The 22,172-nt window shown below is 43.7% G+C and overlaps 1 protein-coding gene and 1 non-coding gene across 3 annotated transcripts in view; one reads left to right on the top strand and one right to left on the bottom strand.

The window, feature by feature from the left end:
- CLIC5 (chloride intracellular channel 5) overlaps positions 1–22,172 on the top strand; it is a 170,546-nt gene that overhangs the window by 36,110 nt on the left and 112,264 nt on the right. The window contains exon 1 of one of the 2 annotated variants that reach the window (XM_070778064.1): positions 19,567–19,965. The exons of the other annotated variant lie outside the window; for it this stretch is intronic. Within the exon in view, the coding sequence (XP_070634165.1) occupies positions 19,903–19,965 (63 nt within the window). The 5' untranslated portion in view covers positions 19,567–19,902. Of the gene's footprint in view, positions 1–19,566; positions 19,966–22,172 lie in introns of those variants that run through there. 2 annotated transcript variants of the gene reach the window in all.
- LOC139179159 (U6 spliceosomal RNA) lies at positions 15,939–16,043 on the bottom strand. Its single transcript, XR_011563586.1, has one exon. It is a non-coding gene; the product is annotated as a U6 spliceosomal RNA (small nuclear RNA).

Here is a 22,172-nt window from a genome sequence, read left to right as displayed (position 1 = left end):
GAATTTAATCAACATCCATTCATTTATTTAATAAATACTTCCTGAGTATAATTCTAGCACTGGGGGTGCTCCATGGGGAAATAAAAGGAACTGTAAGACATCACTCTAAACTCAACAACATTGCAATCTTGTTGGGGAGGGAGATTTACAGAGCTAAAGGAAAACTAATAATAGAACACAGTTTAGGATTAAACAACACGGGTAAAAATAAATAAATCGCCAAATGCTAAATAAATGCCAAATGAAACAATAAAAGTAACTCTGAGCTTCAAAAAGCATAAATCACCATAGACCTAAAGGGGCAGAGAGGCCTCCTGATGAGGTGGAACTGGAGCAGTTGAACTCAGGGAGGACGTGGGCAAGGCTGTTTGAGTGGAAAGGACTCGTGAAAGTGAAAGTGTTAGTCCCTCAGTCGTGTCTGACTCTTTGCAGCCCATGGAATGTAGCCCGCCAGGCTCTTCTGTCCATGGAATTCTCCAGGCAAGAATACTGGAGTGGATAGCCATTCCCTTCTCTAGGAGATCTTCCCAACCCAGTGACTGACCCGCATTGCAGGCAGATTCTTTACTGTCTGAGCCACTAGGGAAGCTCAAATAAAGGGCTAAAAAAGGAGCTGACTCTGACTGTGACGCAACCACCAGGCTGGTTGGCACCCCCATCAGACAAGTGACCCTTAGAGTGACTTGATTAATTGTGCAAACGGCCCAGTTACGTCAGTGAGAATCCCAGGTAGATACAGACAGAGCACAGGCTTGATGTAAGGTAAATCAATACTAGTTGTTCAAACCCAGTTCTGAGAGATTCAATGTCCAGAGGCAAATAGACCCAAAGAATGGTAGAGCTGGAGGCACTGAGAGGGGAGATTAGGCCGAGTTACACCATTTAAAAGGAACTGAAGCAACAGCCAGGTGGTCATTAAACAGTACATTATTTAAACAATACATCTTAAACCAAATGACTGTACTTGTCACTTAAAGTGCCTTTTACTTGAAAGAAAATATTCTGTTTCATTAGCTTTTCTTTGTTTTTTCTTCTTCTAATATTAGCCAATAAGTTGAAAACTCCTGCTGGCTTTTGAGGAAAAGGTCACAGGTCAATACAAACTGGGAAAAAGGAAGTGACCGCTAGGAGCCAAGAGATCTGAGTTCTTGACCTGGTTTTGCCATGGGCGCCCTCTGAAACTCGAGACCTGTCACTTTCTGGATTTGCTTTATACCCCACGAGATGGTGATAACATGGACCACTTTAGTTATCTTCCAGGGTTATTTGGGTTTGAAGTAAGATAAATTTGAAGTAAATTTTTTAATGTGTTGAGGACCTACTTCTAATCAAACTTTTACATTCTTTATGTCATTTAATGCTGAAGGACAAGAGTCCACCTTAAACATGACTAGCCCTACTCATAGACAAGGAAACTACAAATTGGAAAGGTTAAATGATTCACGCAAAGCCTCATAGCCATTGCAACCGCGATTCTCCAAACTTTACTGGTCACTCTTCCCTTTAACCCAAAGGACACAGTTTGAGCCCACACAGCATGCCACACAGCTGGGAGTTCCTCTTGTTCCAAGAAGATCTGAGAGAATGGTGAAAGGTGAAATGCTGAAAGAAGGACCGAGACAATCCTTGAGGTGGGATTGTCTTCACTCTGACCTGTCTGATGAAGCCACAGTAGAAAACGGGGGTGGGTTTCTAGGCTGTGACATGGAGTGCCTCCAGGATGGGCTACAACTACCTTTTTTTAATTCCCAAATATGTTCACCAGCTCAGCCTGAAACACCTGTGTTAGAATTGTCCCCTGGCTCAGGGATACCTGGCCGGGAGGTCTTACCTTCATTCTGTGAGACTACAAAGATTCTCTTAAAAGCAGTTGCTTCAACTTTGGCTGCAGAGTCTTCCCAGGTGGCTCAGTGATAAAGAACCTGCCTGCCAAGGCAGGAGACATAAGAGACGTGGGTTCAGTTCCTGGATCCCATGGACAGAGGAGTCCGGTGAACTACCATCCGTGGGATCACAGAGGGTCAGATACGACTTAGCGACTAAAACAACGACGACTTTGGCTGCATGTTACGTCAGCTGAGGAGCTTTAAGAATAATCCCAGTGCACCAGACCACAACCTATACCGAGGACATCAGAGTCTCCGGTGATAGGAAATGGGAATAAATATTTTGACAGGCCCTGAATGCAGCCAAATTTTAGAACCACTGACCCAGAGAACAGAAGAAGGCTCTCCCCAAGGGCAAACCTGAGCTTCTAGTATTTTATGATCCAGACTCCCCAGAACAGGGAGAAGTTGCTCTGGCACCATCTCCATTAGTACAGTTGATTATTTGTTTCTGTTATATTAGCAAGTGGGGAGTTGCAGTCCCAGGGCTCTATCCTTGGGTCTTCTTACTCTAAGATGCCACTGTAGCTTTTAAAAACTAATACATAGCCTCTTGTGTTGTTGTTGTTATTATTCAACTTCAAAGTCCTGTCTGACTCTTTGTGACCCATGGACTGCAGTACTCCATGCTCCTCTGTTCTCCAGCATCTCCCAGAGTTTGCTCAAATTCAGGACCATTGAGTCAGTGGTGCTGTCTGTCTCATTCTCTGCTGCCCCCTTATCCTCTTGCTTTCAGTCATTCCCAGCATCGGGGTCTTTTCCAATGAGTTGGCTCTTTGCATCAGGTGGCCCAAGTATTGGAGCTTCAGCTTCAGCATCAGTCCTTCCAATGAATATTCAGGACTGAATATTTCCTTTAGGACGGACTGGTTTGATCTCCTTGCTTTTCAAGGGACCCTCAAGAGTCATCTCCAGCATCGTAGTTCAAAGGTATGTTCAACCTTCTTTTATGGTCCAATTCTTACATCCTCACATGACCACTGGAAAAACCATAGCTTTGACTAGATGGACCTTTGTCAGCAAAGGGATGTGTTAGCCTAGCATTTTATGATCATCCACTGGGCTTATTCTCAAAGCTGGCTCTTCAGATGGTATTTAAGGATCAAATGTTGATTATTTAAAAGTTTATTCTTATTAAATATTTGGTGATGATCAGTCCTTCTGGCTATTGTGAGGGAATTCAGCACAGGAAGGACCATTCAGGCAAGGTGCCCCCTAGATGTGGATAAATCTACAGAGTAATGCATCCATGGATAGAAATTTAACTTTACAAAGAGAAGCTAGTTTTCTACGCTTTGGCATTTCTTTTCTCTTCTCTCTCCAGGGTCTGTGTGGGACTCTCAGAGTCCAGACTTGAAGCTTCCTGGGCTGACACTGTCAGGACATAGGGTGGGTCTTCCTGCGTGTTCAGAATAAAGACAGGAAGCTGGGAGGGGAGCTGGAAAGTTCCAGTCCCCACACTCTCCTCTCCTCTCCCCTTCTGCTGTGGGGGCTCCAGAGCTTCAGTGGGCAGGAGAATCACAAGGGGAGATGGGGAGAGCTTATAAAACAGAGGTCCTACCCTTGGATTCAGTGTTTGCGGGAAGGGCTCAGAGGAACCCCTGCCCCCCGCCTTTCCCTCCCTGCAGAAGCTCCCTGAGTGATTCTGGAACAGACTGTCCTAAGAAACTCTGTTGGCCCTATGCCCTTCTTGGAATCCTAGCCTTTGTGCTATTTATTGCCATCAACCTGCTTTGTCCTTTGAAAATGCAAATGTGATGGGACTGAGCCATTGGCTAAGTTCCTTTGTTCTGCGTGCTGATGTGCTAAGAAGGGCAGTGGGAGGGTCTCCAGATGTGTTTATCCAGTGACCAAAGGGAAATAGGATCGGCCAGTGTGATGCTGTCTGTGGGGGACGAGGGTCCCGAATCCAGGGCAAGGCTGTAAAACAGGGAATTGGCTTCTCAAAGACAAACGTGAGGGACAAGGGACCCACAGGGCCAGAGGGAGCTCTGACAGTCTCCTGACATGCCTGAAAAAAAAAAAAAAATTTTAAGCAATGTACAAAGCAAAAACTGTAAAAAGTGAAAATGAAAAATTTCTCCCTCATCCCACTGTTCTGAAATAATCACTTTAGTTTTGTGTGCAGCCTTCCAGACAATAATGTAATACAAAATGACATATATTTTTACAAAACCAAAACAAATATATGCACTCTTCCACAATTTGTTATCTTTTTCTGTTTAACAACATATCCTGGATATCATTCCCTGTCACACTATCTAACTATCTACGTCTTTTCTGTGCTAGCCTTCATTATGTGGACGCAGCAAAATGTAGCCAATCTCCTTCTGGTGGACAGTTAGTTTGCTTCCAGTTTTTCCTTATTTCAGATAATGATGCAATGAACATCTTTGAATCAACACTGTTTACTCACATAAGAATTTCCTATCAGTGGCCCTGTTGGGTCTTTATATGACTCAAATTTGTTTTCAAGTTTGATGGATAACAGGCCCACCAAAAAGACTGTATCAGTTTATACTCCCTCCTCAGACTGCATATTTATCAGCAATTTTTACTGTGAGTTTTAAAAACATTTTATTAACTGAATAAGAGAAAAAAATCACTTGGTGCAATTTCCATTTCTCAGCGAAGTCGTAGGCCTTTTCTTGTATTTATTAGTTCCTGGGTTCCTGTTTTTGTGAGCTGCTGCTGCTAAGTAGCTTCAGTTGTGTCCGACTCTGTGTGACCCAATGGACGGCAGCCCACCAGGCTCCCCTGTCCCTGGGATTCTCCAGGCAAGAACATTGGAGTGGGTTGCCATTTCCTTCTCCAATGCATGAAAGTGAAAAGTGAAAGTGAAGTCGCTCAGTCATGTCCGACTCTTAGCGACCTCATGGACTGCAGCCTACCAGGCTCCTCCATCCATGGGATTTTCCAGGCAAGAGTACTGGAGTGGGGTGCCATTGCCTTCTCCGTTTGTGAGCTAACTGTTCATATTTTCTACCCAGAGTCAAGGCTCACGTCTGTTTTCACACATTGTGTTTTCTTATTTTCACTGTTGCATCTGTTGGCAAAGAGTAAATACTCACGTGTTGAAAAGAGTACATGTCATGGGGAAGGTGAGGGGCAAGGGAGCCCTTTTCCACTTAATCAAGATGTCAGGGACTTCCCTGGAAGTCCAGTGGGAAAGAATCCACCTGCCAATGCAGGCGACATGGGTTCAGTCCCTGGTGTGGAAAGATTCTACGTGCGAGGGAACAACTAGGTCTGTGCCCCACAACTACTGCGGCTTCGCTCTAGAGCCCACACTCCGCAGCAAGAGAAGCCGCTGCGTTGAGAAACCTGCACACCGCAGCTCGGGAGTAGCCTCTGCTTGCACTGCAACTAGAGAAAACCTGTGTGCGGCAACGAAGGCTCGGCGCAGAGCAGCCAAAAATAAACAAACACAAATCAGAACCACAGCTCAGTATTTAAAAAGCACTGTTTATATTACTTAAGGTGTAAGGCCGTTAAGAACCAGAGGAACATCTTATATTCTGCAGAGCGCAGTGATGCCAGAAATTACAATCTAATGAGGATGTGTTGAACAAATGGACGGATAGATCCAGACATAAGCCACATGCTGGGCACGAGGAAACAAAAATAAGAAACAAGGAAACAGAGATAAGAAATATCACCCTGCTTTCTGAAAACCTGAAGATTTGCTGGGACTGTGCATGTGTAAGGTGCTAAGTAAGATGATGAGAACAATGCAAAACGTGATCAACAGAGGGATGAGATTTTTCCTGTACTTGAAGATCTTAGCTCTAGGGGGCAACAGACGCATAAATAGTTTCAATGGAGTAGAACTAGAAGAGAGATATGCATAATGGGTCAGAGAAGCACAGAAGTTGAAGGATGAGAAAGAGTTTGCTGAGTGAAGAAATGTACAAAAGTATTAAGGAATGCTGCTGCTGCTACTGCTAAGTTGCTTCAGTTGTGTCCGACTCTGTGCGACCCCATAAATGGCAGCCCACTAGGCTCCTCTGTCCCTGGGATTCTCCAGGCAAGAGTACTGGAGTGGGGTGCCATTGCCTTCTCCGATGGGAGACAGGAAATAGCATCGTGTGTATGTAGGAAATCAACCATCGTAGGCTTCCCAGAATCTTTAGGGCCTGAGGCCAGTTGAGTCCAGATGGGCAGGCAGGTCATAATCCGTTGCATTCTGGCCCACACCGAGCCCCTGGAGGGTTTGGGGCAAAGGTTGGTGTGACCCTATAGGTTTTGTAGATGGCTTACTCCAGCACTGGAAGGAGGATGGACTTGACGGCAAGGCGGGTGACTGGCCAAGGTGGAGTGCACTTAGGAATATTCTATAGCTGTTCAGGCAGGAGGCAATGCAGCTGTGGCCATGTAAATGAAAAGTGGAGATATTTGAGAGTAGGGATTTGGTGACTAATTGGATTTGAGATGATGCAGGAATTAAACAAAAATATGGGCTTGGTTTCTGGTTTGGGTGACTGGATAGATGATGATGTCACCAGCGGGGAAAGAAAATACAGGATAAGGAGAGGCTTGGGGGAAGATTATTTGTGTGGTGTTTTGGAAATGTTGACTTTAAGGAAACTGGGACGCCCATGGGATTTACGCAGCAGTTACATGTCAGCACGAGGCTGTCAGGGATGAGATAAAGGCAGAGAGCTCAGATCTGGGAATGAATGAAGGAACCGTGGATGGATAGGATGGGTAGCCTTGGGGTTCACACTAGGGACCCTCACCACCTTCACCCATGATTCACCCATAACCAGGCATCACTCCTGGAAGTTCATTGTCCCTCTAACAGCCCATCACACTGCAGATCTAAAGTGAATTTTGTTCCAGATCCTTGAAGCTCTTTTCCTTTCTAAAAAGAGTGGAGGAAGCTTAGTGGCTCATTCTTTGCTGTTAAAGAGAATGAGCTGCTCATGGATCCTTGTTCAAGTTTCCTTCCCCAGAGCTCAATTCTGCAGCCCAGCAGCAGGTTGCTCCTGGTGAAAGGAAAATTGGGGTTCTCTTTTTTGTGTGAAGATGGGCTCCCCTGAGTAACAGGATTGGAAATGGGTGGCTTTTAGCCCTCGCCTGTCAACTGTATCCACATGAATTAATTTCTTGTTGAATATTTGCTAGTTTGAATGACCCAGAGACTGACTTCAGGGGAGACATTGTACGGGATGAAGACCTCAGAGTACATCAGAGAGTTTCAGGGGCCAGTGCTGTCTCTGGCACTCTGAAGTGCAGGCAATTTGCATGACTTATCTTACCTGTCTGGATCTGAGTTTCCTGATCATGTTAAAATGAGGATAATAAGAGACACACCTATTCTGCTTTTCCTGACTGCTGGTATGATAAAATAAGAAATGTTTTTGGAGGACCCATGCAAATGTTATCATTGTTTGACGATGCCTGAGGGACAGCCAGCACTGAGTAGGTCTCCATCCACAGTCACCAAATAAACTGCAGGAACTACACTCATTCATTTGCTCCTAAATGAATTCATTTACTCAACAAATACCATTTGAGTACCTGTTCTGTGTGAGGCTCTGTGCTCATTGCTGGTGAAAAGAAGAGAATGAATGCCATGAAAAGATATGGATAACATTCAGTATAAGAAGCCAATCTGAAAAGGCCGATGTGTATTGTGTGATTCCATCTACATGACATTTCTGGAAAATGCAAAACGATGGAGACAGTCAAAAGATCCAGAGGCTCAGGAGGAGGAAGGGATGAATAGGCGGAGCACAGAGGATGCTTAGGGCAATGAGACGATTCTGTATGATACTACAGTGGTGGATACATGTCTTCATATGCTTGTTAAAACCAATAGAATGTACCATACCAGGAATGCACCCTAATGGCAGCTATGGGCTCTGGGTGATAATGATGATCCATGTAGCGTCTCTGATTGTAACAAATGCACCACTGGCACGGGATGCTGACAGTGAGGAAGGCTGTGTGTGAGTATATGGGGCAGGGAGTATATGGAAACTATACTTAGTGCTCAGTTTTTTAGTGAACATAAAAGTGTTTTTAAAAAGTCAGTTCAGTTGCTCAGTCCTGTTTGACTCTGTGACCCTATGGACTGCAGCACGCCACGCTTCCCTGTCCATCACCAACTCCCAGAACCTACTCAAACTCATGCCATCCAACCATCTCATCCTCTGTCATCCCCTTCTCCTGCCATCAATCTTTCCCAGCATTAGGGTCTTTTCCAACGAGTCAGTTCTTCACATTAGATGGCTAAAGTATTGGAATTTCAGCTCCAGCATCAGTCCTTCCAATGAATATTCAGGATTGATTTCTTTTAGGATGGACTGGTTGGATCTCCTTGCAGTCCAAGGGACTCTCAAAAGTCTTCTCCAACCAGTTCAAAAGCATCAATTCTTCGATACTCAGCTTTCTTTATAGTCCAACTCTCACATCCATACATGACTACTGGAAAAACCATAGCTTTGACTAGATGGACCTTTGTTGGCAAAGTATTATCTCTGCTTTTTAATATGCTGTCTAGGTCAGTCAAAACTTTTCTTCCAAGGAGCAAGCATTTAATTTCATGACTGCAGTCACCATCTGCAGTGATTATGGAGCCCCCAAGAATAAAGTCTGTCACTGTTTCCATTGTTTCCCATCTATTTGCAAACAGATCTTCAAATGTCAGCAAATGAGAGGTGTAGATATGTGAGCAAGTTCCTTCCCTTTATATTGTTCTGATATTTTGTCTTCAATAGTGACAGGTGCATGCAGAGGGCCAGTACTATTCATTATGCAGACAGAACCCCCTTCAGCCTTATTCACCGCAGGGTAACTGATCACCCAGTGGTGAGCAGCTCTGCCTGCCGGGAGCCTCCCAGGATGGGGGTGAGGAGTGCTGATCGGTTTCAGCATCCATTTGGCTGGATCCACACCATCCCTGAAACCAGATGGAAGGAGCAGAGGAGTTGGCCTTGACTGGTGAACATGGCCAGACCATTTTGGTGTGGCTGTTTTGCATCCTTCTGCCCTTTAATTTGATGACTTCCCATGGGGAGCCGGGTGCGGTGAGGAAGACAGAAGTTAGGTCAGCGTTTGTCCCTTTGGGCCCTAAACATTGGGAGGCTCAGCTAAGGGCATTGAGTCTGGTGTCTAGTGATGTAATAACCCTGTGCAGTGTTGATGGAGGACCAGTGACTGGGTCCATATTCAGCTCTGTTTACTCAGAGACGTGATTTTATGAGAGGAAGAAGTAACAATGGTTGAGTTTACAAGATTCCAAAAGAGCAAGGTAAAAAAAAAAGAATTAGTTTCACTGTAATTAAATCAATTTCAATGCATTTTTTAAAAACATAACATCAGTTAGATAAAATATCAGCCTTTAGAAGTGGGTTTACTATCTTCCCCATGGTATGCATATGTGCATGCTAAGTCACTTCCATTATGACTGCAATCGAAGTCTGCAACCCTACAGACTATAGCCTGCCAGGCTCCTCTGTCCATGAGATTCTCCAGGCAAGAATACTGGAGTAGGTTGCCACGTCCTCCTCCAAGGGATCTTTGAGACCCTGGGGTCGAACCCGTGTCTCTTATACCTCTTTCGTTGGCAGCTGGGTTCTTTACCACTAGGGCCACCCGAGAAGCCCCCTTGCCTAGTAGAGATGCAGCCAGTGAGCAGAACCAAGTAGGAGGGATCTTGAGGTGAAAAATGGATATTGCAAAGGAGTCTTAAATTAATGTCTGTCTTTCATATGGAGGTGTATTTCAAACCTTTCCAAAGTGTATTTAACTGAGGAAATTATTCATCATTACAGAGCAATACAGATAGTGATTGGCTGCAAATTCTATATACAGTCGATGGAGCTGCCATTATTTCTTCATGCTAGAACTTCTCACTGAATGAAAATCTCTGGGCAGAGTTTCTACTGCAAGGCATTGAAATTACAAAGGTTACATAATGTAATTACTAGGAAAAGATGAAAATGTGACCCCACCATATTACACAGGGCATAGCATGGAGAATTTCAAGCTAGACCTTCAGTTCCTCGACATTAAATGCTTTGTTTTCTCTACCTCAGGGCCCTCACACATTCTGTTCCTTTCTCTCTTCCCTTCAGTCTTCACATGACTGGCCCCTTTTTATCAATCACATCTGAGTTTAATATCACCTCCCATAGAGGCCTACCTCAGGGACACCTTACAAAAGAGACTCCCTCACTCCTCACTGTGATTCTTCAGCATTGTAACCCAGATAATATTGATCATTTTTTATAACTATACATCTATTTATTGTTTATATGTTTATTCCATTTCCCACCATGAATTGCAAGACCCACCAGGCGAGGGCTATGATCAACTGTTCTGTTCCCCAAGGTATATCCAGTGTTTCCAAAAGTATTTGGTGTCTAATAAGTAGTCAATAGATAAAGGAATGTGAACATGAAGTAACCCTGGCTGTGACTATTTCAGTGGAAGAGGACTCATTTATGAACCAACTGGTAAAGATTCAAGTGCTGTCTGGTCACAAAAAATGTAGGCAATGAGCATCTTTTCTCAATATTATCAGATCTACTTCAATTCTATGTTCCTTGGGTTCCCTGGTGACTCAACAGTAAAGAATCCACCTGCCAGTGAAGGAGAGATGGGTCCGATCCCTGGGTCAGGAAGATCTCCTGGAAGAGGAAATGACAATCCACTCCAGTATTCTTGCTTAGAAAATCCCATGGACAAAGAAACCTAGCCAGTAGTCACGAAAGAGTCAGACACAAACTTAGCAACTGAACAACAACAAACACATTCTATCCACTCAACTGGAAGGGCTGAAGAATGGGAGCATCCCCTACACACACATACACTTGTTTTAGGCACTGTGAGTTCTCTGGGACAGAGGCTGGGTCTTTTTCAAAAATTTAGCCTCAGTATTAAAGGCAGTGCCTGGCACAGAAAGGCCAACAAGGGCGTATTTGCTGAATTTAACTAAAGTGAGATATTTGAAGTGCTTTTTCTGTCTTCTCCCTGGAAGAAGGAAATTGAAACAATTCAAGATAATACTCTCAGATTTTTCTGTCCAAGCTTTGTGGGAGTAGGGTTAATCTTCCCGGCAGATTATAAAAGATTGCACAAGATTGGAGAAAATATATGACAAAAATAGAATTAAATCTTCCCCTCTAAATATAGATTAAAGAGAATCACTTACTACTGTGCTGCAGAAATAAATTTCTTCTGTACCTGCTTAGCTGTGACCAGGTAATTATGTACAGAAATATTACGTTTTATTTCTCTGAGTTCCTAAAGTAGAGAAAGAGATATATAAGGAAATATATGGGAAGAAAGAAAATACTCACATACACATACATTCCTAGAATTCTAAGAGAGGAACTGACTTTTATTGCTGCTCCCACTTTTAAGACAGATGATGTTTAAAATAATAGTGTTATTTGTTCAGTCATGTCGGACTCTTTGTGACTCCATAGATTATAGCCCACCAGGATCCTCTGTCCATGGGATTTTCCAGGCAAGAATACTGGAGTGGGTTGCCATGCACTTCTCCAGGGGATCTTCACGACCCAGGGATTGAACCTGGATCTCCCAAGAATCCTGGAGTGGGTTGCCATTTCTGCCTCTGGGGCATCTTCTCAACCCAGGGATGGAACCCACAACTCCTGCATCTCCTGCATTGTAGGCAAATTCTTTACCTGCAAAGCCATCAGGGAAATCCTTAAAGATAATAATAGCAATTCAATTTGATCAATTCTGCTTATTTCCAAGAAAGAATTGATAATTTTCTCAATAATATACTTTGCCTTTCAGAAAATAATTCTTCATTTTGATATTTGGCAAAACTAATACAATTATGTAAAGTTTAATAATAAAATAAAATAAAAAAAAAAAGAAAATAATTCTTTATGTAGCTTAAAGAGCTGATATGATGACAAGGAGACAATCAGATAAAGGATGAAGGCCATCAAACATGGGTCAGGGTAATTACAGGGTACAAATTCCATTCTTTACCTGGGAGCATTGCTTTTTGAATGTTCTAGTAGCTGATCTTCAGCCTTCACTTCTAAATTGGGCATTTACTTCCTTTTTCTGTCTCTGTTTCTCTCTTCCTCTCTCATGTTTCTATGCATTTAAATACAGTAATAAAATAATTAAATAGTGCTTAGTTATTGAGGTCATTAAAAGTAGACTTTTGGGAGTCAAGCAGATCTAGATTCAAACCCCAGCTCTAGAAGTTTGTGGTTGGTTTCCTGACTAACCTATGTGAATCTGCTTCCTCTTCTGCAAAATGGAACACTGATAGTAGCTATCTTGTTAAGTGAAAGATCAAGTGAGAAATTGACTGTGAAATGTAGCACTGCCTTATAGACAAAAGGGCTCTTTTGTCCTTTGTTTATGCATCAGTCAGTATGTTGGTTGCATTATGCATATTCATAAATAGTATTATTTAAACTTTGCATCAGGGTCTTTTCCAAGGAGTTGGTGCTTTGCATCAGGTGGTCAAAATATTGGAGTTTCAGCATCAGTCCTTCCAATGAATGGGTATTTTTTGTTCTTGGTCACTTCTTGGTCCCTATTTCTTTTTTCAGCTTATGTCTGTGTGTCTCTTACGGTTCCAGAGACCCCAAATCCAGTCATTTCTTATCTAAGATCAGCCAGTCACTGATCCTACCAATTCAATGCCATTTCTAAATCTCTATCAGCATTTCAACCTCATCCAACAACATCATACTTCACATACTTAGTAAATCCTGGTGGTTAAGAAAATAGGCTTTAATGATGGAGAGACCTGGGTCAGAGTACCAGCTATGTTGTTTATAATTATTTATGTGACCTTGGACAAGTTCCTCACCTCTTTAAGTCTTTGCTTCCTCATTTGTGAAATGAGACTAATTGCACTGCCTTGGGTTATTATGAAGATAAAGTGAGCTGATAAGAGATTTAGCGTTCTCACACATGGTGGTCTCTTAGTACTGTTACAGAATCCTTTCCTGTGTTTCAGCTAAGAATTAGAATAATTATAAAGTCTCCACACAGTAAGGCCCATTTCACTTAAGTTAGCCTTTGCATGATATGAACAGAAGTCCAAGAGGAGGAGGAGGATGTGAATAAAAGAGGTGCCAGTTGTTTATTCGGGCTTCCCTGGTGGCTCAGGTGGTAAAGAATCTGTCTGCAATGCAGGAGACCCGGATTTGATCCCTGGGTTGGGAAGATCCCCTGGAGAAGGGAATGGAAACCCACTCCAATATTCTTGTCTGGAGAATCCCATGGACAGAGGAGCCTGGCAAACTACAGTCCATTTGGTTGCAAAGAGTCAGACACAACTGAGCAGCTAAGAGAACAACACAGTTGTTTATTAACTGATTCCATCGACCATTATTTAATGAGCACATACACTGTACTGGGAATATTATCAGTTTGTTTGCAAGTTTATAACAAGGGGCCATTATGTTCTATGGGTAGTGCAAAAGAGACAAAAAGGATTCTTGTCTTCAAGGAGCTTTTATTGTTATGAGAAAGACATGATTCAACCCTTGAAGGAATTCCATGGAGGGATAGTGCAAGCGCTAAGACTGCTCATTGCTCACCTACCCTGCATTTTTTCAAAGGATTCTAGAAACAGCATGGCATCCCCAAAACCCTGGTGGAAGGATGAGTAATGAGTGAACCAACGGGATAAATGACAGTTGTTGACAAGGACTCTTGGCTTCAGGCCAGCCTACTCCCTGGCCTCTCCCTTTGCTGAGCACAGGTAGGCAGACTGCTGTGAGGACAAAGATCACTGGCAATGTGGGGCACACCCAAACGTTAGTTTATAAAGGAACAGAACTAGGAACCCACCCGGTCCTCCTCGCAGCCCAACCTGTGACCTCATGCAAGTGGAAGGACTCACCTCTCTCTGGCTACACTCACATGGTCCTCCCACAAAGACACAATATGACTGATGCTTTTAGCAGCTGCCATCAAAATCTGCCAGTCCCCTCAGCTTGAAACCGAAGCCCTTGAGATTGTCCAAAAGATCCTCTGTAGAGAATGTAAGGGTGAAAGAAACCAATTCCTATTAAATAGCTACCTTGGGCAGGAAGAGTGGATTCAACTAAATATCATTAGGTACCTAAAGGTTTGAGCTTGAAACTAATGATATACCTGGCATTCAGTAAGATATTGATATCCTTATAAAGATGATTGGTGTTTCATAATAATTTATACACTTTTTATCTTGTAAATATAGCTAGAAGTTTATTAACTGTGTTGATCTTTTATGACATTTTTGGTACCAGGGACCGGCTTCATGGAGGACAATTTTTCCATGGATCAGGGGTGGAGGTGGGGTTCCTGGATTTTCTTGCTTTGTGTTTAGCTGGCTATTCTTTTTCTAATTTTTTAAGATAGAAGTTTAGATTATTGATTTGAAATCTTTATTCTTTTCTAAAAAGAACACTTCTTATATAAATTTCTTCCTAAGTACTGAATTACCTGGATCTCACAAATTTTGATAGATTCTATATTTATTTGTGACCTTTCCCTGGTGGCTCAGTGGTGAAGAACCCACCTCCCAATGCAGGAGACCCAGGTTCGATTCCTGGGTCGGGAAGATCCCCTGGAGGAGGAGATGGCAACCCACTCCATTATTCTTGCCTGGAAAATCCCATGGGCAGAGAAGCCTGGTGAGCTACAGTCCATAGAGTCACAAAGAGTCTGACCTGACTTGAGCAACTGAGCAGCAGCAGTGTCCATTTGTATTTAGTTCCAAATATTTTCTAATTATTTTTGAGGCTTCTTAACCAGTGAATTTCTTAAAGTGTATTGCTTAATTTTCAAAGATTTAAGGGCTTTCCCTATATCTTCAGTATTGGTCTAATTGATTATTTTATGGCCAGAGAATATATGTGGTAAGATTTCAGTCTTTTAAAAAGATTAAGGTTTGTTTTGTAACCCAGAATATGGTCTATTAGGGTGACTGTCCATGTGTACTTGCAAATGGCGTGTGTTCTGTTGTGTGGGAATGTTTATTAGGTCAAATTTTTTGATTGTTATTTTTAGGTCTTCTATACTCTTGCTGACTTTTTGTCCTCTTCTGCTATCAGTTTCTAACAGAGGAGGGTTTTGGTTTCCAAATGCGATCCCATGTTTGTCTTTTTCCTCTTTCAGTTTTATCACTTTTGCTTCATGTATCTTGAAGCTCTGTTATTAGGTACATACACACTTACGGTTGTTATAGATTTTGATGACTTGACTCTTTTATCATTATGTAATATTCCTCTTTATCCATGATGAGTTCCTTTTTCTGGAGTCTATTTTGTTTGGTGTTTTCTTCTGACTAGCAGTTGCATGGTATTTTTTCCCCATCTGCTTACGTTTGAAGTGAGATTCTGTGACAGCACATAGTTGGATCTTGGTTGGTTTGTTTTTAATCCAATCCAAAAATCTCCAGCTTTTAAAAGTATTTATTTATTTGGCTGTATTGTCAGGTGTTAGTTGCAGCACGTGGGATCTTTCTTGTGTCGTGTGGGATCTTTCCTTGCAGCGTACAGATTCTCTAGTTGTGGTGTGTGGGCCCCAGGGTCCATGTACTGCCATACACATGCCCAGCTGCCTGCGGCACATGGGATCCTCCCAGACCAGGGATCAAACCCACATCTCCTGCATTGCAAGGCAGACTCTTAACCTCTGGACCACCAGGGAAATCCCTGATCTCCAACTTTTAGTTGTGTTTAGACCATTTAAATTGAATTGAAATGGTTACATTTAAGTGTGCTGTTGTATGATTAGTTTTCTGTTTGCTTTCTTTTTCTTTCCTCTTAGATTATTTGAGAATTTCCTGCCATTACACTTTAACTTACATTTTTTTTTTTTTTAAACCATATCTCTTCGTGTAAGTTTTATAGCTGTTGTTTAGGAGTGGTTACCATATGTATACCTGACTTTTCTTAATCTGCTTAGAGTTCATACTTTGCCACTTCAAATGATGTATAGAAATATTACAGCTATATAAATTCCTTTGCCTTCACGTTTATGTCGTATCATTGAATATGAATATATTGAAAACTCAGTCAGATAAATTTTTTTATTTCAACAATCATACAAAAATATGAGTGTCACACAGATATGCACATCATCCTTTCATTGGGGCCATTCTCATCTTTATTGTGTTATTCCAGTTTTAGTATATGTGCTGCTAAAGTGAACATTGAATATGTTTTTGAAGTGCTTGCCTAATAAGGATTTATCCAAAACTTGAAACAAGTTTGTGAAACTATGATTATTAGAAGTACAGTCTATATGATCAGAGAAGTGCTTTTCTCTGAAGAAAGTTCGAATTGCCTAACCAATTATACTTTGATGTAAAAGGGTAGTCATTTTATATATAAAAAAAGAAGTCTTTTTATTGTGAAATGAAGCAGAATGTGGAGTTAAAAACTAGAAATAGGCCAGAAGTATTTTATAACCAGAGCAGAATTTTTTTTTTTATTAAATGAAAGTTTATAATATCAAAACTATCAGTTATCTATAGGGATATCCATGTGGGAGGTATCTAGAAATTAAAAGGGAATTGTTCCATTTTTCAGTAGGTGGTACATATTTGGAGAAGATGAAATAAAAGCTAACTCTCAGACTTCCTTGGCGGTCCAGTGGAGGAGAATTTGCCTGCCAATGCAGGGGGACACAAGTTCAATCCCTGGCCCAAGAAGGTCTCACCTGTCTCGGGGCAACTAAGCCGGTGGGCCACAGCTTCTGAGCCCGCGTGCTGCAACCACTGAAGCCTAGAGCCTGTGCTCGAGGGCAACAAGGAAGCCACCACAATGAGAAGCCCGTGCAGCGCAAGGAAGAGTAACCCCCGCTCATCACAACTAAAGGAAGCCCGTGTGCAGCAACAAAGACTCAGTGCAGCCAAAAATAAAATAAGTAAATAATGTTTTTTTTTTAAAAAGCTAACTCTGCTAGGTTTGGGATTAGGGGAAAATAGAGGTCATACCACATATTGTTAAGCTCATAGCCAAGAAAATAACCACATGTGTAAAGCATCTTCATTCAGGGGGGAAAAAAAAAAAAAGCCCTCAAAGGCACTTTAGCATAAAATTTCATTTACCTCTGTCAATTACTATTGCAAATATTGTCCACAGTCCAGAATAGGAAAGTGATGAGTCTATGCGGCATGCAGTGAAGGTAGCTGTCTCCCTCTGTAACCTTGTCTTTCCCAGAGTATGCAGTCACTGGCTTGGAATGTACAGCTGTGAAGGTGAGAGCTAAAGGCTTTGGTGATGTAAGCCTGAAACTGAGGAGGAGAGCAATTAAGCCTCACCTTGATTAAGCTGTAGGGTACCACGAGGGTTGTAAGTTGGGCTTGGTGACTGTTTCCTTCGGTGAGCAGGAGACATTTGCACTTGAAGTTTAGGGGGAAACAACCTGTCATAAACAGTGGTCAGGACACCTTGCCATCTTCTCTGTCGATCAGATGCCTGCCATTCAGGAAGTTGCTTCTGCTCTGTGAGATCTCTCTTTCCGGCTACTCCAACGATGATGAATAATCTCTCAGCAAGCTGACTTACACAGCCCGTTCATCTACCCAATTCGTATGGCAGTCTGAGTTTTTCTTTACATGGGCATATTCTCCTGAAATAGATTTTAATCTCCATGAAGACCAGCACAGTGCCTTTTTTTCCCAAAGTGCCTTACGATGAGAGTAGTTGAGAGCATAGGCTTAGTCTGTCTGGGTTCAAATCCTGATTCCACCATTTCCTAACTGAATGACTAGGGGCAAAATACTTAAATATTAATAAATATGCCTCAGTTTCCCCACTTGTAAAATTGGGACAATAACACTATCTATAAAGATGAAATAAGTTAAGACATGTAGAGTGTTTAGCATTTTTTGCCTGGTACCTAATGAGTACTGTTACTTATTTTTATTAAGTGATTAATTTTTTTCTTAGAAAGTCATGGAACAAATACGTATTTATAAGTCAGGCAGGACAGAGCATAGATAGGATCAGCTAGAGAAGGCAAAGAACACAAACAGAAGTTGACCAGATTCCAGATACAAAAGACTTAGCACCTGTTTTTAAAAGAGATGGAGGATGGGAATGTAAATTGGTACAGCCACATTGGAAAACCCGCTGGCAGTGCTTACTCGAGAACATTCTAATGCTCTAGCAACAAGCAATCCCATTCCTGAGTATATATCCAACAAAAAGTGTCCACGTATTGTGAAAGGATGTTTCATAGAATGTTCATAGCAGCCCCATGGAAGTCATTAACTGAAAGCTATGCAAATATCCATCAGAGGGAGAATGGATAAATAACTTGTGGCAACAAAAATGGGTGGTTTCCAACTACACACTGTAGGATGGATAAATCTCACCAATGCAGTGGTGAACACAAAGGAAGCCAGACACCAAGGAGTATATACTACGCTTATTGTAAGATTCCAGGCAAAACTAACCTGTGCTGTTATTACAAGTAGGGGTAATAAGTTAACCCCAGGTGGGTGACAGCCATGAGAGGGAGGAGAGCTAGAGAGGAGAGACCGGGATGAGCTTCTGGAAGAGCAGCTAGCATTTTACCTCTTTTTCTGATGTTGGTGTTATGGATGAGTTCAGACTGTGCAAATATATTGAACTGTCCATTTATGATATGCATATTTTTCCATAGGCATATTCAGTTCAGTTCAGTCGCTCAGTCGTGTCGGACTCTGTGACCCCAAGGACTGCAGCACTCCAGGCTTCCCTGTCCATCACCCACTCTTGGAGCTTCCTCAAACTCATGCCCATCGAGTTGGTGATGCCGTCCAACCATCTCATCCTCTGTCATCCCCTTCTCCTCCTGCCTTCAATCTCTCCCAGCATCAGGGTCTTTTCCATTGAGTCAGTTCTTCGCATCAGGTGGCCAAAGTATATGGACTGTATATAGTCCATGGAATTCTCCAGGCCAGAATACTGGAGTGGGTAGCCTTTCCCTTCTTCAGGGATCTTCCCAACCCGGGGATCGAACCCAGGTCTCCTGTATTGCAGGCGGATTCTTTACCAGCGGAGCCACAAGGGAAGCCCGTATGAGTATTCTATGTCATTAAAAAAAGAAGAAGAAAAATAAAATAAAAATAGAAAACAAAGAAGAAAAAAAAAAAAAAGAGGAGAAAGCCAAAGGGAAAAAACAAACAAACAAAAAACAAAAAAAAAAGAAAGAAGGGGAAAGCAAAACAGCCCAGAGGTTAAAGGACACGGATCCTGACCTGGTAGACTCACCTCTCTACCTTACACAGCACCCTGCCCTTCCCTGCCTCCTCCTCTCCCAGCCCTACTCTAACCTATCCCGCACGAGGATGGCAAATGCACAGTTTTCAGGGTCCTTGCGTTCTCTTCGCGGCTCCCCGTAGCTCCTCCCCACTCTGAGCATCCCTAAGGCAGGAAGGGGGTTTCCTAGTGGAAAGGGCTGGTAGGAGAGTTAACTTGGAGGAGCTGATGCTTCGTTAAATGAAAGGTAAGGCTTAAAGCCATCTCTTTTTCTCTCTCATCCTCCCCCGCCTCCTCTCACACTTCCTCCCCCTTTATCTTTCCCAGAACATCCTCCTATCCCAGCGGCGGTGTAGCGGCGCTGGTCCGCGGCGCGCCCCGCGGAGCCTGGGATGCGGGGCGGGGGCCGCGCTCGCCCGGAGCCCCTCCCGCCCGCCGGGTTGACCCCGCCCCGCGGCGCCGGCTATTTTGGGCGCGGGCGGCGGCAGCAGGATCGCCGCCCCGCGCGGATCCTGTGACACCTCCCAGCGCGCGGCACTTGTTGCTCCCGGGACCTGCAGCCCATCCCCGAGCCCACCTTTTCTGCCTCGTCCTCTGCCCTCTCCTGGCTTCTCTCTTTTCGTGCGATCGCCCGGAACTCCGATCCCTCAGGCACCGCTGTCACCGGCTGGGGAAATAGATTAAAGAAACTAGATAAATAAACGCCCTCTGTAGGGGCCCTCCCGGGCAGCAGCAGCAGCAGCGGCAGGAGCGCTGGCCCCGGCGCCGCAGAGGTGGCGCCTCCCCGGCCCGGGACGCTGGCCCCGGGCGCCGACGGCATGACGGACGCGGCGACGGCTAACGGGGACGACCGGGACCCCGAGATCGAGCTCTTCGTGAAGGTAGGTCGGCGTCCTAGCGCCGCCGCACCTGCTGCGCCTCCAGCCGGGATCGCGGCTCACGTGCCACGGCGCGGAGCGCTCTAGGACGCCCGACCATCCCCAGGGAGCGCAGCCTCGCCCTGGCGGTCCCTGGGGTGGCCTTTCTGCAAACCCGAGCCTCGCTTCGGGGCTCCCGGGCGAGATGGAGTCAGGTGCATTCTGGCAGGTGGCTGTCTTCTCCGAGAGTTTGTCAAACCTGCCGCAGGACCGGCGGTCACCCTGCCTAGGCGCGATTTTGGTTTGTCCTGAAGGGCATCTTCGGGTGCAGGGTGAGGGCAGGAACCTGGCTGGACACATGAAGCTTTCTTCTAAAAAGGCGGGGGGAAGGAAGAGGGAGAAAAGAAAGCATTACTAATAATATGATCTTTGGCAAAGTAGAAATAACATTTCTTAAAACCTCCGTTCTCTCTTTTACTCTATTAAAAGAAAAGCAAAAGGGAACAAAGATGTGTTCTTGTTCTGTGATCTGCAAAGCGGAAAGCAAACACTCCACTCGCCTACATTATTATTAGTGTCATAATCGTGTTTCCGCGGGGTTGTATCAGGAAATGCACAGGGTGACCTGAGGCAGACTTGGAGGAGGGGACACGGGGCGGGGGGAATTCATTAAGTCCCCTCGCTCCCCGCTCCGAAACAGTCTAACGTCAAAAGCTGCTACACTTCCTTTGCAACCTGGAGGAGGAAGGATGAAGGCTGATGCACCGTTTCCCGGTCCTCCACTGTAATAAGAAAGAAACATTTGATAGGTCCTCCAGAAGCCGAGAAACCTGAGAGCAGGAGAGTTGTCTCCAGGGCGGTGCGGAGTCGCCAGGACTTGGGGGAGGGGCAGCCGCCAGCAGGCTGCCTGAGCCCTGAGAACTTTCACAAAAGGGGGGAAAAAAAAAAAACAAAAAAACCCCCAAACATCTTAGAATGCAGTTTCCCTAGAAATATACAGGTAACTGAGAAGGGAAGAGAACTTGGTGCCTGTTCTGGCTGAATTTAAAAGACATGTATATTTCCCTTTATACATGGGGAAATGTATGGAAATATACATGCCTTTTAAATTTGTTTTGGTCAGAGGATCCTTATCTACAAACTAAATACACAAATAGATTTTCACAGGAAGTGTAAGATCTATATGACACTGATAGCAGCCTTTTGGTCTTCGGTAATTTTTATTTATTTTATTAAAAAATAATAAACAAGCTGTGACTTATCTTACACTTGAAAAGTACTCTCAGTTGGCCCAGCCTCCCACAAAGTTTTGTTAAAAATTTCGGCTGGGCTTTACATTTAGGGGGTTATTTTGCAAAATTATGCATAGAGATTACATTTGGTTTTTAGTGAGACAACTTTCCTGGACCTATTTCTCTTCCCCCAAATGTGGCTTCCATCACCGTCACCCTCATTTAGTTCTGGGACCCTTCTGGGAAGGATTTTCAGGCTCTCTGGCAGACCCAGGTAATGAAAGAGGTCATGTCCTCCCAGGCTGAGCAGTGTTGGACTCAGAGCTGGCCAGGGCTGCCCTGACCCCCGGCATCCAGGCCTGCGGTCTAGGGAGCGAATACGGAGAGCTTTCACAGAGCAAGGAGTCTTGCTGTTCTTCTTGAAGAAAGCTATTCTAGGACTTTCTCAGATTCCCTGGGAGCAGGTAGTTTCACAGTGTCAAGTTCCTGAAAGCTATTTGAAACACAAATTGACTCTTTTAGAACCAAAAGAGCCCTTTGCCCTGCTCCTAAGTGAGAAGCCCATTCTACCCGCACCTTCTGAGTTTCAGGTTGGCAACTTGGAGGTTTTCTCCATTTGTATAAAAAGCTCACTTAGCAGCCCCCAGTGCCCACAAGAATTCTAAAGTACCTGTGTTGTCTTTTTTTTTAAATTTTTTTCTTCCTAAAGGAAAGCAATCCATGAGAGCCAGGCAGGCCTTCTTGGTCAGCACAGAAACCAAGTTGATGGGGAACAAAAAATCAGATAGGAAAGCTCTTTTGATCCCCCCACCCCCTTTTTGAGCTTCTGGTTAGTAGTGATCATTTACAAGGGCAAGTAAAGGCTAAAAATAATTGTGAAATAAAGACACTGCCCAGGCAGCCAGCCATGTCCTGATTTATAGAATCAGGTATTTCCATGGTTTATCATGTCTCATAGCTGTAGGATTCCCATCAGAAGAAAGGCCCTGTGGAAGGTCT

This window comes from Bos indicus, chromosome 23 (genome assembly GCF_029378745.1).
Source record: "Bos indicus isolate NIAB-ARS_2022 breed Sahiwal x Tharparkar chromosome 23, NIAB-ARS_B.indTharparkar_mat_pri_1.0, whole genome shotgun sequence".
Taxonomy (NCBI): domain Eukaryota; kingdom Metazoa; phylum Chordata; class Mammalia; order Artiodactyla; family Bovidae; genus Bos; species Bos indicus.
The sequence above is the reverse complement of the archived record's forward strand: the minus strand, read 5'-3'. Positions and strand labels throughout refer to the sequence as shown.